Here is a 15,570-nt window from a genome sequence, read left to right as displayed (position 1 = left end):
CCTGATCCGGTCGTGGTCACTGAGCCGCCGCTGAAGGAGGACATGGTGCTCAAGGAACCGGAGAAGGAAGCAACCACTGAGGAACCAGAGAAGGAAGCGGTCACTGAGGAACCGGAGAAGGAAGCAACCACTGAGGAACCAGAGAAGGAAGCGGTCACTGAGGAACCGGAGAAGGAAGTGGTCACTGAGGAACCAGAGAAAGAAGCGGTCACTGAGGAACCGGAGAAGGAAGCAACCACTGAGGAACCAGAGACGGAAGCGGTCACTGAGGAACCGGAGAAGGAAGCGGTCGCTGAAGGAGGGAAGTGATGACGGGCTGATGTCTGTAGAGGTAGAAGTAGTAGTAGAAGTAGTAGTAGAAGTAGTAGTAGAAGAAGTAGAAGGCCTGGATCAACACATCACAAAATGGTTCTTTGACCTTTCACCGCCTGCGTCTGTTCCCTGGATGCTCACACGTGCTTGGAAGCGTTAGACCATCATGAACATTTTTGTACTGACAGATAAAACTCGTGGTTTCTGTCTTCGTGGTTTAATCCACACAGACGACGTTTGATATCTCAGTATCTTAGAAGTCGTCCAGCGGTGCCGCACTCAAATCAACCCTGCAAGTCAGCGTTCATGAAGCTGCAAGGGTTTTCATTCCTGACATGTAGGATTTTTCTCTTGCTGAAAATAAAATACTTTCACACTATAGAGGATGATTTTCATGAGTGAATTTCTGGCTGTTCATATCAAAAGTACTCAAAAGTACTCAGTATTTCAAATTCACTTTTATTTCACTCAATTTATTGCTTCTAACGTTTGAACATAATAAATGTGATGCTGCATCACTGGTCTGACCTCCAGTTTTCATTCCCTGAACCTAATTTTCTGATTGTTATCTGCAACTTTTACATGTCTTGCTAATGTTCATGTCAATCTATTCCTCTGGTGGAAGACTGGTTAACCTCCGGTGGTTAACCAGTTGGGGGACATTTTTACTAAGTTATTTGAGTGAATTGGCAAAAAATACCAAAACTAGCCGATAAGTGGCGGTGTCGCCCTTTAGTACACGAAGAAGAGGAAGAAGCCCCGGAAGTGCGATGGTAAACATGGCGGCCTTCGTACGGGTGTCCCTCACCGCAGGACCGGAACCTCTCTTCTAAGATTTAATGTGTTCCTGTCAGAGGTTTGGACTCTGTATTTTACTAAAAGTGGTGACGTGACGATCTGAGGATGAGGAGCAGCGTCGAGGCCGCGGGGGTGGGACTTCTCCACCTGCTACGGTACCCGCGTGCCGGGACGATGTGGACTAGGCGGGACGCAGGACGGCCACGGAGGCTCCGTAGGCACCTGTCCTCCTCCGGACCCCCCTGGAGGCTCCTGTTCTTCGGCTCTGATCAGTTCGCTGTGGAATCGCTGAAACTGCTCACGTCCAGCAGGTGAGGGTTTCTTGACAGGGACGTGCTGGGACCAAAATCCAGCCCTGGAAAAAAATCTGGGTAGGCCCTCAAGGCGAGTTCCTTCTGGTCCCGACATGTGAAAAATACAACAACAAACAAAACCCACCAACTGTCTCATGTAGAACCTTTTGTGATTCTGAAAATATTTTGAATCATTAGTTTTGTCACTGAATGTCACCTCAGTGGTGTCCATGTCATGTGACCCACAGAGACCCCTCATAACTGCTAGATCGAAGTGCGACTACGACACACCGCCTTTTATTGCAGCTTCCTCTACCTCCCTCAGCAAAACGTTGCTGGATCAGGTACAAGTGGTACTGCTGCCAGGCTCTGGACCAGGTCCTCCCGATGGTCTCATAGATCTGATCCCCATTGGTCTTCACCGGCTCCTTGTCCAGTTCAGAATCCATTTCAAGGGGTTTTAAGATCACGAGTAGACCTTTGCGTGATCAGGTGCACGAGACCGTTGCAGGCCTGTGACAGCAGGGGGCCCCTGGGATCCTCTGATCAGGACCCCCTGCTGTTCCTGGATCCACACTCAAGACTAAAAGAGACCGGGCCTTCCAGGTTCCATCTCCTGGCCTCTGGAACACAGGAGGTCCACCTTGGATAAGCAGCTACAGGCTGGTTTGTTCAGACCTGCTGTTGCTGTGTGTCTTCATGCAGTTGCTGGTGTTTTTGCTACGTTCTCTGTTCTATGAAGCACCTTGTGAAGTAGTAGTAGTAGTAGTAGTAGTAGTAGTAGTAGTAGTAGTAGCATTGTACTATGTTGCTGCTGCTTTGATTGAAGTTCCTTGCTTGATTCGTGATTGCATCAACTGACGATTACGTCCCCCCGCAGTGATGCGCCAGCAACAATTAGTCGGTTGTCAAAATAAATATTCAATTTTGCAACTCATTTTTTCAATCAATCGATTATCGACGAAATGTCGCAGCTTTGTTTACTCGCTTCACGTCAGAAGTTCTCAACCCTCCACCTTGTGTTTGCAGGCGCTCGGCGGACGGGATCGTGGAGACGCTGGAGGTTGTGACTCTGGATGACGATGTCCCTGTGAACAGGTTTGCTCAGCAGAACCGCCTCCCGGTCCACAACTGGCCCCTCGGGGACACAGAGGGTCGGTTTGATGTCGGCATAGTGGTGTCTTTTGGCCGTCTTCTCCAGGAGAGGCTCATCAAGCAGTTCCCATAGTGAGCACCTTTCTGTCTCTGTGAAGTGGACTGTTGCTGCGGTCTGGTCTGGTCTGTTCCAGCCTGGTCTGATCTGGTCTGGTCTGGTCTGGTCTGATCTGGTCTGATCTGATCTGGTCTGGTCTGGTCCAGCCTGGTCTGGTCCAGCCTGGTCTGATCTGGTCTGGTCTGGTCTGGTCTGATCTGGTCTGATCTGATCTGGTCTGGTCTGGTCCAGCCTGGTCTGATCTGGTCTGGCCTGGTCTGATCTGGTCTGATCTGGTCTGGTCTGGTCCAGCCTGGTCTGGCCTGGTCTGGTCTGGTCTGATCTGATCTGGTCTGGTCCAGCCTGGTCTGGCCTGGTCTGATCTGATCTGGTCTGGTCCAGCCTGGTCCAGCCTGGTCTGGCCTGGTCTGGCCTGGTCTGATCTGGTCTGGCCTGGTCTGATCTGGTCTGATCTGATCTGGTCTGATCTGATCTGATCTGATCTGGTCTGGTCTGGTCCAGCCTGGTCTGGTCTGGTCTGGTCTTGTCTGGTCCAGCCTGGTCTGGTCTGGTCTGGTCTTGTCTGGTCCAGCCTGGTCTGATCTGGTCTGGTCTTGTCTGGTCCAGCCTGGTCTGGTCTGGTCTGGTCTGGTCTGGTCCAGTCTGGTCTGGTCTGGTCTGGTCTGGTCTGGTCCAGTCTGGTCTGGTCTGGTCTGGTCCGGCCTGGTCTGATCTGGTCTGATCTGATCTGGTCTGATCTGATCTGATCTGATCTGGTCTGGTCTGGTTCAGCCTGGTCTGGTCTGGTCTGGTCTGGTCTGGTCTTGTCTGGTCCAGCCTGGTCTGATCTGGTCTGGTCTGGTCTGTTCCAGCCTAGTCTGAATTAACATGTAAATCCATATTTTGGAGTATCGGTGAGGTCTGAGGTTTGGGGCTGAGGAAGATCATCGGAACAAGAATCCAGACCTGTATCACCAGCTTGACTGTGTTGTACTGAAGGCACACAAAAAAACTACAAAACCCAGAACTACTAACATAATAATAATTGACTAATAACCTATTTAACTGATAATAATTAATTAATAACATGATTATCTGATAATAATAATAATTAACTGATAATAACTATAATTAACTCATAACATGATTAACAATAGTTAATCATGTTATGAGTTAATTATAGTTATTATCAGTTAATTATTATTATTATTATCAGGTAATTATGTGATGATAATAAAAATAATAATAATAAACTCATAACATGATTAACTGCCAATGATAGTGATTAACTCATCACATAATTAACGGATCCTTTTGAAGTTCAGATCAGGTTTTGTTTGGTTTCTTTAGGTCATGTGCTCTGAAAAGCCTGTAACCCTGGAGACCGTTGATCTAAGATAGAACCAACCTAGGAAGGTTTAGAGGCTCCAACAGTGCCAACAATGTCTGCTGGTTTCCTTGACGACGGGGATCTGAACTGTTCATGTGACCTCTCCCTGCAGTGGGATGTTGAATGTCCACCCTAGCCTCCTGCCGCGATGGCGAGGCCCGGCGCCGATCTTCCATACCATCCTACACGGTGACGCTGTGACAGGAGTCACCATCATGCAGCTCCGCCCACACAGGTCACCCCCCCCCCCCATCCCGGTTGCCACACCTCCCTCCCCCTGGGTACAATCTCAACGTTTGTTTGTTGGGTTTCAGGTTTGACGTGGGGCCCATCCTCAACCAGGATCTCCACGTGGTCCCTGACAGGTGCACGACGGACGAACTCAGAGATGCCCTCGCCGTGAAAGGAGCTCACCTGGTGAGTCGCTGACACTCAGAGGTTCTTCTTCTTCTACCAGCTGCTCAGCCGGACACAGCGGAGACGGACTCTGATCATTGAGGGCAGGTCACCGCACGCTGGAGGGCTGGCCTGGGCTGTGGGGGCCACTGGTCAAACGCTGCATCAGAAATGTTTGGTTCGATGCAGAATGACGCACGAGGAGCCCTGATTTCCACTCGCACTCTTTTTCTCCGCCGTCTCCTCTGAGGTGGCCAAGCTTTGAACTTGTCTGGAGGGGATTCACCATGAACTCTCCATTTGCTCCTGATGGGTGCCTCTTCTGTTGTTGTGTTTCCATTTAATTGTCAAGTGAATTTGAAGCAGACCTGGAAAAGTTGCTGCAATAGAAATGTGCATTAGTTGTGTTTCCATCGACTGCTTTGAAGGAATTAAAAAGGCAAAGTAACGCCGCCAGAAAATGGCGGGAGAGACAAGACAGCTGTAGCAACATAGTAGAAGAGAACTGAGCCACGTCTTGAGGAAAAACCTTCAGCTGAACAACTTGCGGTTGTTCTTCTGCGGCAGCTAGGATCAGACATGTTGCTGGTGTCACCGCAAAGACGCCGGCGGCAGAAACAGCTGGTCAGAGGTGAGAGTTGAAGCCTCGTTGTGTCTGAGCTGACAGAATCAGAGGCTTCCATTTGTGGCACAGTTACTGGTTGTTTTTGATTCCTGCCGCTTCCACCAACCTTTTCTAACGTCTCCCGTCGCATCTGGAGATGTCGATGGAGCCCTGGCTGCTCACCCGCCATCTTCTGGCAGCTTTACTCTTTATTTGCTCCAAACCAGTGGATGGAAACAAGCCGGTGCAACCTACAAGTCAATGAGCAGGTCAACAGGAACACGACCGGTGTGTTTTTACTCTGCAGCTGATCGACACGTTGAGGACGCTGCCGGAGAGAGTGAGGAATAAACGGGAGCAGAGTCAAGCCGGGGTAACGTTTGGTAGGTCTGAGCTGCTGGACACTTGGATCAGCACCACCTCCTTCAGCTGACAGCTTTGTCTCCTCCATCAGCCCCCAAGATCAACAAGTCCATGAGCTGGATGGTGTGGGACGAGCAGACCTGCGACCAGATCGACCGCCTGTACCGGTCCGTCAGCTCCAGGGTAACCGTCCGCACAGGTCCTCACCTTCGCTCGCGTCGAATGTCTCTGTGACGGAGCGTCTCTCTCTGACTCCAGATCCCTCTGAGGACCACGTGGATGGGCCAGACCGTCAAACTCCTCGGTTTCACTGGAAGATGCCATATTTCATTAGCAGGTATGATTGCTAGCATGCTGTTAGCAGGCTCGCTGAGGGAACAAACCTGCTCAGGCTGCAGTTTTTATCATGGACCTCAAAAAATAGCAAGAAAAAGTTGTGCTGATATTCCTGCTTCAACCACAGGTGGCGCCGTCTGACTGAGACACCAGAAGGCTGGTTTGATGTGTGAGCCGTGTTGTGTGTGTAACTGCACATTGATGTTGCTTGCAGATGAACAGAAGAAACCAGTGCCAGGGTCCATTCGCTACCAGAGGGTGTCCGACACGCTCGCCGTCTCCTGTAAGGTCGGTCGAACAAATGGATCCATTGAGTTTCACGCTGCCGACGCGTGAAAGCTTCACACCGTCACATCAAACACAGCCGGGCTCCAGAGCCACGTGGATCTGGTAGAATTTTGTTTGTTTGTGTGAGAAACATCCACACTCTCAAGGGTGGTGGACACCATCTCGTCTCTCTGAAGCATTTCTGCTGGTACCTCTCGCTTATGGAGGACCAAAACTGCCAAAAGGGAAAATTAATAAATAAATAAAAGTGAAGATAAAAATAAAAATGGAGAAAAAATTCCAAAATTAAAGACAAAAAATAAATATAAATGGAAATTAAAAATAAAAATATATACATAAATAAATAAAAGTAAAAAGAAATACAAAAATAAAAAACAAGATTCAAATATTAAAATTTTTAATAAAATAAATACATTTTAAAAAATTCACTTTTATTTATTTATTCATTTATTTTTCATTTTGGCAGTTTTGGTCTTCCATACCAGCTGACACTGCGGGACAAGCCAGCACGTGAGTCGCAATCGTCGTTCTCACGCATCTCAGGCTGTCGGTGACAAAAATGAGGACCCGGTGTTTGGTCCTTCCTGGTCTGAGAGCGGCTCAGCGCCGGGGGATGTCAGGTTGCTCTGCCTGCAGGGTTATCACGGAGAACCGTCGCACTGACCAACAGTGTCAGAAGAACCAGTCACACTCCCATGCAGTCACTCAATATTTCACAGTAATTCATGGCCTGGATTGTCTCCCGAACCTTCACCGTCGGGGGGCCGTAACTCCTCGTTCCTGGTTTTACTCCTCATGTCGTTGTTCACTGGTCATTGATGTGGAGTTAGACATCAAATTTCTTCAACAAATCAGTCTCGCAGTATTTACACCAAAATCTCTCCTGTAAAACCATTCACTCAGTGCAGGGCCAAGAACCATAGTCCCGTACTGGGACACCCCCCCAGAGGGAGGTGTGTGTGGTCTAGCACTGCCCTCCATCTGAGACTTTGGTTCTCAGCGGGGAAATGGTGGATCGTCCTCTTTAGTGTTGAGAATAAGTCTTTATCACAAATGAAGGAGTCCAAGTATCCGGGGGTCCTGTCGTCCAGTGGGGGGACTAGAGAGCGTGGCGTGGGTCTGTCAATCATTCGTGCTACCGCGGCGTTGTTACGAAAACAGAGTTGAGCCAGAAGACAAAGCTCTGCATCTAACGTGTCAGTCCTCGCTCCTGCTCCTACCAGAAGGAGACTGACATGGAGGGTTCTTCACAAGAGAAATGGCTCTGGTTCTGCTCAGTGGACAGACTTCCTGCTCGTCTCTCTGGGTTCATTCTTTGTTTTTTGGTGTGGTTCTTCCTTCCAGGACGGCTGGGTCGGATTCAAGGAGGTGCTTCTGAAGAAGCGTCTGACAGCAACAGAGTTCTATAACGGATACCTGCACCAGGTGCTGCTGAAGCAGCAGCCCCAACACGCCGCGCGAGGTCTGTTTGTTGGTAAAAGAGAGGTGAACGCAAACAAGGACTTGAGCTTACAAAGCCAAAACAAATTGTGTTGACTGGCAGAAGACGCTGTGTACGTTTGTCTGTGGCTTCTGTCTTCAGTCAATCCTCGTGCTGCTCACGTGACAGGGACGAGTATTTAGAGAAGTGTTTCAAAGAATAGACCAACATGGATGTGCCAACCTGCCCTCTGGCAGAAGAATCAACTTGAAATCAGGGGGCCGAGCATCAATGGCGATCCAGCGGAAGCTTTCACGGCACGAACTACAGCTCGCACACACTTTCTGATAGAAAACCTTTGAGCTAAAGTCTCACACGTCCCGCTGCAACACACCTGGGACGCGCCATCGAGTCTCTGGAGACCAGATTTGTCCAGTAACCCCGACAAAAGGTGAGATTTGTGTTCTGTGAATGCGTGATCTCTCCAGCCTGACACCTGGCGGCGATGGCCACTAGAGGGAGCCACCATAGAACCTGACGCAGCATCCGATGGATGACCTCAACATCAAGAGACTCTGTGTTCGGTTGCCGGGGGGCTGACTGGATGTCCGGAGCTCATGAGGAGTGGGGGTCTCCTGGCCGCAGCAGACGAGCTCGATGGATCAGCAGCTTCCTAGTTTTTAGTTTCGTTATGAACTGGAAACACGAGGCTCCTCTCTGGACGCCACATTTGTAGTTCTGCAGCTCCAAGTGGGATCTCCCTTCTGTGGGTTGAGTTCTCCATTCATTCATCCTGTCCTTGTTCTGTGTGCTGTGTTGCATATTTGTTCTGGAATTACAATAATTACATAAATGGAACACAAAGACTCGTTCATTCACAGAGGAGGTGTTTTAACAGGCTTCAAAGCTTCTGCCCAGGGATGAGACAGTGACCTGCTGCTCTCCCCGCCCAGCTGAGCAGTGCCGGGTCCACGTTGTGGTTCTAAAGTTTCATTTGAGACCAGGAATCCTGAACCCTTGAGATCTTGACGGTGCTTTTGTTGTGGATGCTTCTTGTATGTTTTTCGTGGCAGCACGGCTGAGATGGGCGGAGCTCCTGTGAAAGGCCTCCACACCCTCTTTAGTCACGCCGACTGCATGATGAAGGTGTGTGTCTGTGTGTTTCAGGCTGCGTCCGAACTGCCAAGTACCAACCTACGTCCTCCTGCTACCACCTAAACACACTAGAAGATTGGTGGTGAAGCACGACCTCTGCTGGCAGAGCACAGATACCGCAATGAGGTAGACAGCACCAACGAAAGCCCCACCTGCTGGCCTGGCTGTCGTACTGCACTCCACTCTGAGCACCTTTCACTCATTCTCTATTATGAAGCACGTGAACGCACCTTTAGTCATCAACGACTATAAATGTTGGTGTTCATCAGAATGGGAGACACAAACTTGGCTTGAGGGTCCACAACTTTTTAGGGGACGAACAAGTCCGCGGTGCATTGTGGGCCATAGGTTGCTCCGTAGGATGCACCTGAACCGACCTACAATGTGGGCGTGTTTAGGCTGGAATTTAGGTTGAGAAGTAGGTCGCTACTCGCGCCAGTTGTGGTTCTGGACAGCCTCCGACCTGCTCTGAGACCTAGGACCAGACCTGCTTGGCCATTCGGACGCAGCCTCAGACTGACGATTGAAACGCACAACACAACAGAATTCTAGGGAGGGTTCAGAGCTCGGTTTACAGAGAGCGCATGCGCGCCGACAGCGAAACAGCCAATAAGAGCGAGCGAGCCGAAGATTCCCGAGCCTCACTCTCGACCATGTTCTCGGGCTTCTGACGGACTTCGAGGCCAAAATGAGCGACAAAGGTCTGTCGGACGAGTCCGTGGCGTCGGCGTGTCAGGATGGAGACCCGATCACCAAAGTAAGTTGTTCTTATTCCCTCTGGAGGCTGGACCGAACTTTTACCGGTCTCTTAATCCGAGTTAACCCGATAGGCCACCGACTGACCGGCGGCTTGTCACCGGGCAGGGGGACGTTTCCCCGGTAGCTGTTCGTCGGTGAGCTGCTGGACGTCTGTCAGCGAGTCCGCCCAGGTTGAAGGTGCTTGTATCAGGTGATTTGTTGACCCGGTTGTGCGAGCGCTCGCTAGCTAACTGCCGGTACCGTCTGAACCGGGACCTGAGGGGCACACTGACTCCGAAAAAAGTTACCGGCACCAGCTCACGTTGTCAGTCGAGCTGGACGGTGGGTTGCTGATGGTGCTGGAGCTGAGCCGTCCAACTGGGCCGAACCACACCCAGGTAGTAGCCCGCACACCGGGACGTGTCACCCCGGGTTCGGACGTAGAAAAACTTGATTGATCTGGAGAGAAATCCGAGCATCCGGCAGCAGCAGATGAGCAGTCCAGGAAGGAACTGACAGACGGTGTAGAAAATACACTCCGTGCGTGGAAGATTGTTCACGCAGGGACCTCGGAAATACGAGCAGAGACGACTTGAGGCCTCTCGTGGAGACGGAGATCCGCGCTGAGCCCGCAAGTTCATCACCTGAAGGCGCAGTGTGGCGCTGGTTACTGCAAAATCTATGCAAAACAAAACATGCACGACATTCCTGCTTAGTGTCGTGTGCAGGTAGTGAGCTAGGAACTCTACTATTGTGATGGGTGGCGGGGCTGCAGGTCTGTGACCAGGCAGTGAAAGTGGAAGCCCCCCCAGGAATCGTGGATCCTGATACACGTGGAGAAGTTCCGTATTTTCAGGTTCATCAATGCAGCCAATCAGCAGATTCCCTCTAAACAGTTGACTTGAACGTGTCAACAGCAGAAGAGGTTTTGAACCATTTTATTCTCAATGGTACATGGAGACCCTCAGCGCTGACAGGGACCACCCGCATCTCTGCTCTCAAACTGGCTGACCTCCAGAAGCTTTAACCAGTCAGACTAAAGCTTTGACCTGTCACAGGTTCAGATGTCCCCCCCAAATGTTGTGCTCTGGAGTTCAAGTCCACACTGAGGAGGGTCAGGAATGTGTTCCGTTTGAGTTCTGGCAGGTCACTCTTTGACCCGAGATGTGAATGAGGCCCATACAGGACTGCTGTCTAGCAGGAACCTTCGAAATCTCTCACATTGCCTTCGGAGCCTGAGGGAGCCGCTCGCTCGGCGGAGAGGGAAGATGCTGCTGCTGCAGGTTTGGGAGGTTTCTCTGGGTTTGCTGATAGTGACAGCAGGAGGAAGAGCACAGGAAAGAGGAAGAGTCCACGGCACACAGATAGCACAGTGCAACGCTCCCACCCAGCTGCCCCACGCCAAGAAATGCAGGATATCTACCTCAAGCTAGCACGCAAGGCCGGATCAGACCTCCCCGTACAGGATAATGAAGGTCCCAGACCAACAGGCTACAAGCAGGAAGAGAGACAAGAAAACGCTGTTTCGTGTTCCTCTGCTCAAAATGAAGATGCGTGGTCTCATCAGGGGTCACCAGGGCCGGCTTCAGTGCTCTGACGAGAAAAGTCCACTTTAAATATTCGTCTACTGCAGTTAGAAAGAGGCACCGTGATGCATTGGTCAGTGAATCCAAGAACAACACCAAAGAAAAACCCGGAGAGCCTTACCTTGGCTCGCTAGTCGTGTTAGCATAGCAAACACTGAAATAAAGCGTTAGGATCCATCCTTCCGTCATCCATCATCCCTCCCTCCATGTTCCCCCTCTCCTCCTGTTCAGGGTGGTGGGGGTGGAGCCTATCCCAGCAGCCTCCATGTTCTCCCTGTTCCTGCTGGGTTCTCTCTGGTACTCCAGCTTCCTCCACAGTCCAAAGACATCAAGAGGGACCAGGTTAATCCAGACTCTAAATTGACCGTAGGCGTGGCTGGGAGAGCCAACGGTTGTCTGTCTCTATGTGTTGGCCCTGCCATGGACTGGTGACCTGTCCAGGGGGAAGGCTGCTGGGATAGGCTCCACGCCCCACGACCCTTACTAGTGAGGAATAAGCAGAAGACGACGATGGATGGATGGAATTTAACGAAAACAACCATAACCTCCGTCTGCTGGAGTCGACATGCAGGAACAGTGGACGGCGGCTGTGAGCCAACCTGCTCTCACGGTTCTATGGACTCACACTGACGTGGTGATTGTGTGAGTTGCGTGCGCTCGGTTGCACTCAGGTGCAGTCTGGCTGACGCCCATTTTCTCGAGGGAGTTCCAGAACACAAACACGAAACTGTGCTGGAATTCAGTTCAGGTTCAGTCGCTGGAAAAAAATTCTCTAAAAAACCCAAACCAAATGTTTGCGTGTCTCAGTGGAATTCACCGCCTCATGAACCTGGAAGTACGACTCACGGAGTCAGAGGGACAACACAAGTGGTGCTCAGTTGTTGTTCCTGCTCAGAGATGAACCCTCTTGTCGAGCTCAACAGAGGAGGGGGCGCCAGCTGGGCCTCCAACTCCAGGTCCTCAACCACTTCCTCCACGTAGGTCAGAAAATCAAGACGATGCTGAACTTTCACACGTCACCGCGCAGTCGTGTCACGTCAACGTTGGAGCTGCGTTCTGTTTCTCCTCCCTCTAGCTTTTTAATTCCCTCTTCGTATCAAAGGCTTTCATTGATCCGTCTCTGAGGGCCCATCAGGTGACGGAGGAATCCTCGCTATGAAGGAGGTGCTCCGCCCGAGAGGAGACGCCAACACCCGGAGCCTCGTCATTGCAGTTCTCTGCTGTTAAGAATATTAAAAGGGTGAGTTGAGCGCTAGTGTTCAGCTATGGCGGCGGGCTGGTGTTGATGTCACAGGCTGCGGTAAAGGTCACTTCAGAAATGTGGAGGATGCAATGATTTGTTTGTTTCTCCGGCATTATAAAGACAAACAACAGAAACTAAAGTTAAAGACGCTCAGTGGCGTCGGCTTCAGCGAGCAGACGTTCATCAGCCCCGACTGTCCCAGCCGCCGCCGCCTCTGAACAGCAGGAGCTTAACTGCCATAGGCAGGTTCCTGGTGGGATGTTGGCGCGTCACTCAAGGTCACGTCTGACTGATGCTCCTTCCTGCTAATCAGTCAGTCTTGGAACGGTGGCCTTTGACCTCCCGTGCAAATATAACACGCTGGAGTGGAACGTCCTTTTTCACCTTCAGCTTGACTTCAGTGTTTATGACTTCCAAACGTCCCCGAGGAAGATCCATCGAACCCCCGGCAACCAACGCCAGAGTGACCGGAACAGTGCTGAGGTGTTGGCAGAAGCTTTGTCCTTCAAACGTTTCTCGCCTCTGAATGCTTTGAAACAAAGAGACGGCAGGTGCGCCGTCGTTCTGACAGAACTAGCATCAAGTGTGTAAGATGTTTCTTGTTTGTGCCAGGACTTCATGATGCAGCAGACGATGCTGCGGGTCAAAGATCCGGTTAAATCTTTGGATTTCTACACCCGAATTCTTGGCATGACGTGAGTACGAGTGTGGGGTTGATTTGATCTCCTTTTTCTTCGTTTATTCATCAAGTGAAGTCACATTTTTTGTCTGAAATCCTCCAGGCTGCTGCAAAAGTTCGATTTCCCCGCCATGCGGTTCTCTCTCTTCTTCCTGGGCTACGAGGACAAGAGGGAGATTCCCAGTGACGTCAAAGACAGGACGTCCTGGACCTTCTCCAGACGAGCCACCCTGGAGCTGACTCAGTAAGGATCAGGGCAAGTTGTCTCGCCACTGCTGGCATTGAACCACTTCATTATAGACGTCTCTCCAGGGCCTTTGGTCCATGTGAGCTACCAAGCACCCGAGCCTCCTCCTCCACGGTCGTCTGAGTGTGAGGTGGAGCTCAGTGTTGTGAAATCAGCCTCTCAGCCAGTTTGAGCAGCAGTTCGTGAATCCAGTGTTCCAGTCCTCATTAATCTCACTCTAATTAACGGGATCATTTGTCTCTTTCCCTTCCTGCCTCAAAGCAACTGGGGCTCGGAGTCTGATGAGAGCCAGTCTTACCACAATGGAAACTCGGATCCGCGTGGTTTCGGTAAGATGAATTTAAGCTTTACAGATATTTTGGACCAGTAGACTGAAAGATCAAGGAAAATCCAGACAACCTTTTTTCTGAATGGAAGTTTTCTAGTATCGAGCACCTTAACCCTTTCCCTGCCGCTGATCAGACTTTCTGGCACTCGTGTCTTTTCACTCACATGCACTAGAGGGCGCTGTAGAGCACCTTGAGACCAAACACTCTGCACCCAGGTCAAAAACCAGAAGCTGCAGGTGGGAGGTTGTAGTCATGGAGTGGTGATAGAAACGGAATGACACGTTGTTTTACTGATGTTCTAGCTGTGACATGAGTGAGCAAGAACCAGGTTGAGACCTCTGGTCTGACCCCGATGTAGACGGCGCCCTCTGTTGGCTCCCAGTTGCCCAGCAGCACAGGCTGGTAGTCGTCACGTGAAGCTGCTGGTTACTGGTTCCCCTGGGACGTTGTCACCCAGGTTCTCTGTAGGAGGTTCTCTGTTACTACTAAAGCTTTGTCTCGTATGTGTCGTTCAGATCAGCTCACACTGTTAAAACTGTGGAGCAAATAAAAGACCAACCATCTGCTTTTTGTCCTCGCGCTGATGAACAGGGCACATTGGAATCGCTGTCCCTGACGTCAACGCCGCCTGCAAACTGTTTGAGGACAACGGAGTCCCGTTTGTCAAGAAGCCGGATGAGGGTAAGATGTGAAGCTGACCTGAAACGAACGAATCCATCCGTGACTTGGCGTTCTGTATTCCCCCAGCTCTTCGGCTGGCCGGTCGTCAACGTTCAGGCTGAAATCTTTGCTGGAGGCAGATTCTCTTCGTTTCTGCTCCTCCAGTCCAAACTGGTCTGGTCGCTTCTGGGCAGCGTCACCCAGGGGCTGTCAGCTGGTTCAGTGCAGCCTCCGTGAGCTGGCAATGTGCCTGCTTGAACATTTTTAGGTGAATTTGGAAAGCAGTGGCTGCAACACCACAGTAATACTCAGGGAGGACAGAAAGTATTTGGTGTAAAAAGTGTTTTTCATGCAGTTGAGGCTTTCTACCACCACGTCCAGGGGCTCCTAGGGGGGCCGAGCTGGAGCCGTTGGAGCGCAGCTTCTATTTTTAGCTGAGATACTTTGGCTGCTAGGATAGGGAATGTTGGCAGGAGTAGACGTGTTGGTTCGAGGTGCAGTACTTTCTCTGGTCTCTTTGAGGAGGAACGGCTAAGTGTCCAGGTCCCGGTGTTTGGTTGGGCTGGGGGGAGGACGGTGGTCCTCCCATCCTACGTATTGTAGGAGAATGAGAGTTAAGTCTCATCACTGTGACCTGTGCTGACACGAAACGTCTCAGCCCACCGTACAAAAACAGGAGACATCTCGGAAAACAAGCAAGTACACCACACACACACCTACACACACACACCTACACACACACACACAGCCTGTCTTCAGTATTAAAAGGTATCTTATGCTCTGTAACGTTGGAAGACATCTCTTGACTACGTTGTCGTAGCGTCACTGTGAATGAAGAGATTCTCCCTGCCCCACACCCGTGTCCCGATCCTCTGATTCCTCTTATCCGCCTCTGTCCACCCAAAACACGTGAGACTCCTCGCCGTCAGGTGAAACAAACACAGCTCCCGACGCCACAGGAAGGGTTTGGTCGTCAGAGGTAGAGGAGTGAGCAGGGGAGCGATCGGAGAGAAAAACGGGGAAGACTGCAACAAATTGATGAAAGAAACAAACATTTAGCAGCAATATTTGTTTCTTTTCCATGTGAATTCATTATTGTTGTGTATAGAAACTGTAAGAAGTCTCTTAACTCAACAGGATGATGTGTCCATCCTGGTCATGACATTTCTCACCTATGAATTGTAGATATAATTCCTTCTCTTCATTTGCTGCAGGTAAAATGAAAGGTTTGGCCTTCATTCAGGATCCTGATGGTTACTGGATTGAGATCTTGAGTCCCAACAACATGATGTCCATCACCGCCTGATAGCTGCTAACGTGCTACCTGCTAACGTGCTACCTGCTGCAGGGCGTACAGGCAGAACTCTGATGCTCAGCAAAGAACCGAGCAACGTGCTGGAGAGTTGATGACCAGCCAGGTGACCAGCACGGTGGACTAGCGTGGGTGGGTGGGACTAGCATGGGTGGGTGGGACTAGCATGGGTCAGCTAGAATAGGTGCATCAGCTGTTGCTATGACTACCAACTGCTTGGTGTTGCAGT

At 50.7% G+C, this 15,570-nt stretch overlaps 3 protein-coding genes across 5 annotated transcripts in view; all 3 read left to right on the top strand.

Annotated features, from left to right (window-relative positions):
• Nucleotides 1–839, top strand: part of LOC147269811 (uncharacterized) — a 4,484-nt gene extending 3,645 nt beyond the window's left edge. For both annotated transcript variants that reach the window (XM_086191014.1, XM_086191023.1), the window contains exon 6: nucleotides 1–839. This exon is cut by the window's left edge and continues 235 nt beyond it. In XM_086191014.1, coding sequence (XP_086047140.1) covers nucleotides 1–309 — 309 coding nt within the window. In that variant the 3' untranslated portion in view covers nucleotides 310–839.
• Nucleotides 840–1,065: 226 nt separating this feature from the next.
• Nucleotides 1,066–8,891, top strand: mtfmt (mitochondrial methionyl-tRNA formyltransferase). The gene is made up of 10 exons (XM_086190910.1): nucleotides 1,066–1,421; nucleotides 2,433–2,630; nucleotides 4,098–4,220; nucleotides 4,300–4,402; nucleotides 5,293–5,368; nucleotides 5,440–5,531; nucleotides 5,607–5,685; nucleotides 5,899–5,972; nucleotides 7,317–7,434; nucleotides 8,560–8,891. The coding sequence occupies exons 1-10, from the start codon at nucleotides 1,216–1,218 to the stop codon at nucleotides 8,631–8,633; spliced, it is 1,143 nt and encodes a 380-aa protein (XP_086047036.1). The 5' UTR covers nucleotides 1,066–1,215; the 3' UTR covers nucleotides 8,634–8,891.
• Nucleotides 8,892–9,091: 200 nt separating this feature from the next.
• Nucleotides 9,092–15,486, top strand: LOC147269809 (lactoylglutathione lyase-like). Of its 2 annotated transcripts, XM_086190968.1 has the most exons (6): nucleotides 9,092–9,304; nucleotides 12,727–12,809; nucleotides 12,897–13,037; nucleotides 13,302–13,369; nucleotides 13,961–14,050; nucleotides 15,244–15,486. In XM_086190968.1, exons 1-6 carry the CDS (start codon nucleotides 9,236–9,238, stop codon nucleotides 15,333–15,335), a joined length of 543 nt encoding a protein of 180 aa, XP_086047094.1. In that variant the 5' UTR covers nucleotides 9,092–9,235; the 3' UTR covers nucleotides 15,336–15,486. The 2 variants fall into 2 exon arrangements, with proteins under 2 accessions (XP_086047094.1, XP_086047103.1); XM_086190977.1 differs by lacking the exon at nucleotides 13,961–14,050.
• Nucleotides 15,487–15,570: the final 84 nt, after the last annotated feature.

This window comes from Aulostomus chinensis, chromosome 2, assembly GCF_037954235.1.
Source record: "Aulostomus chinensis isolate RoL2024-O1b breed Wild chromosome 2, RoL_Achi_v1.0, whole genome shotgun sequence".
Lineage (NCBI taxonomy): Eukaryota > Metazoa > Chordata > Actinopteri > Syngnathiformes > Aulostomidae > Aulostomus > Aulostomus chinensis.
The sequence above is the reverse complement of the archived record's forward strand: the minus strand, read 5'-3'. Positions and strand labels throughout refer to the sequence as shown.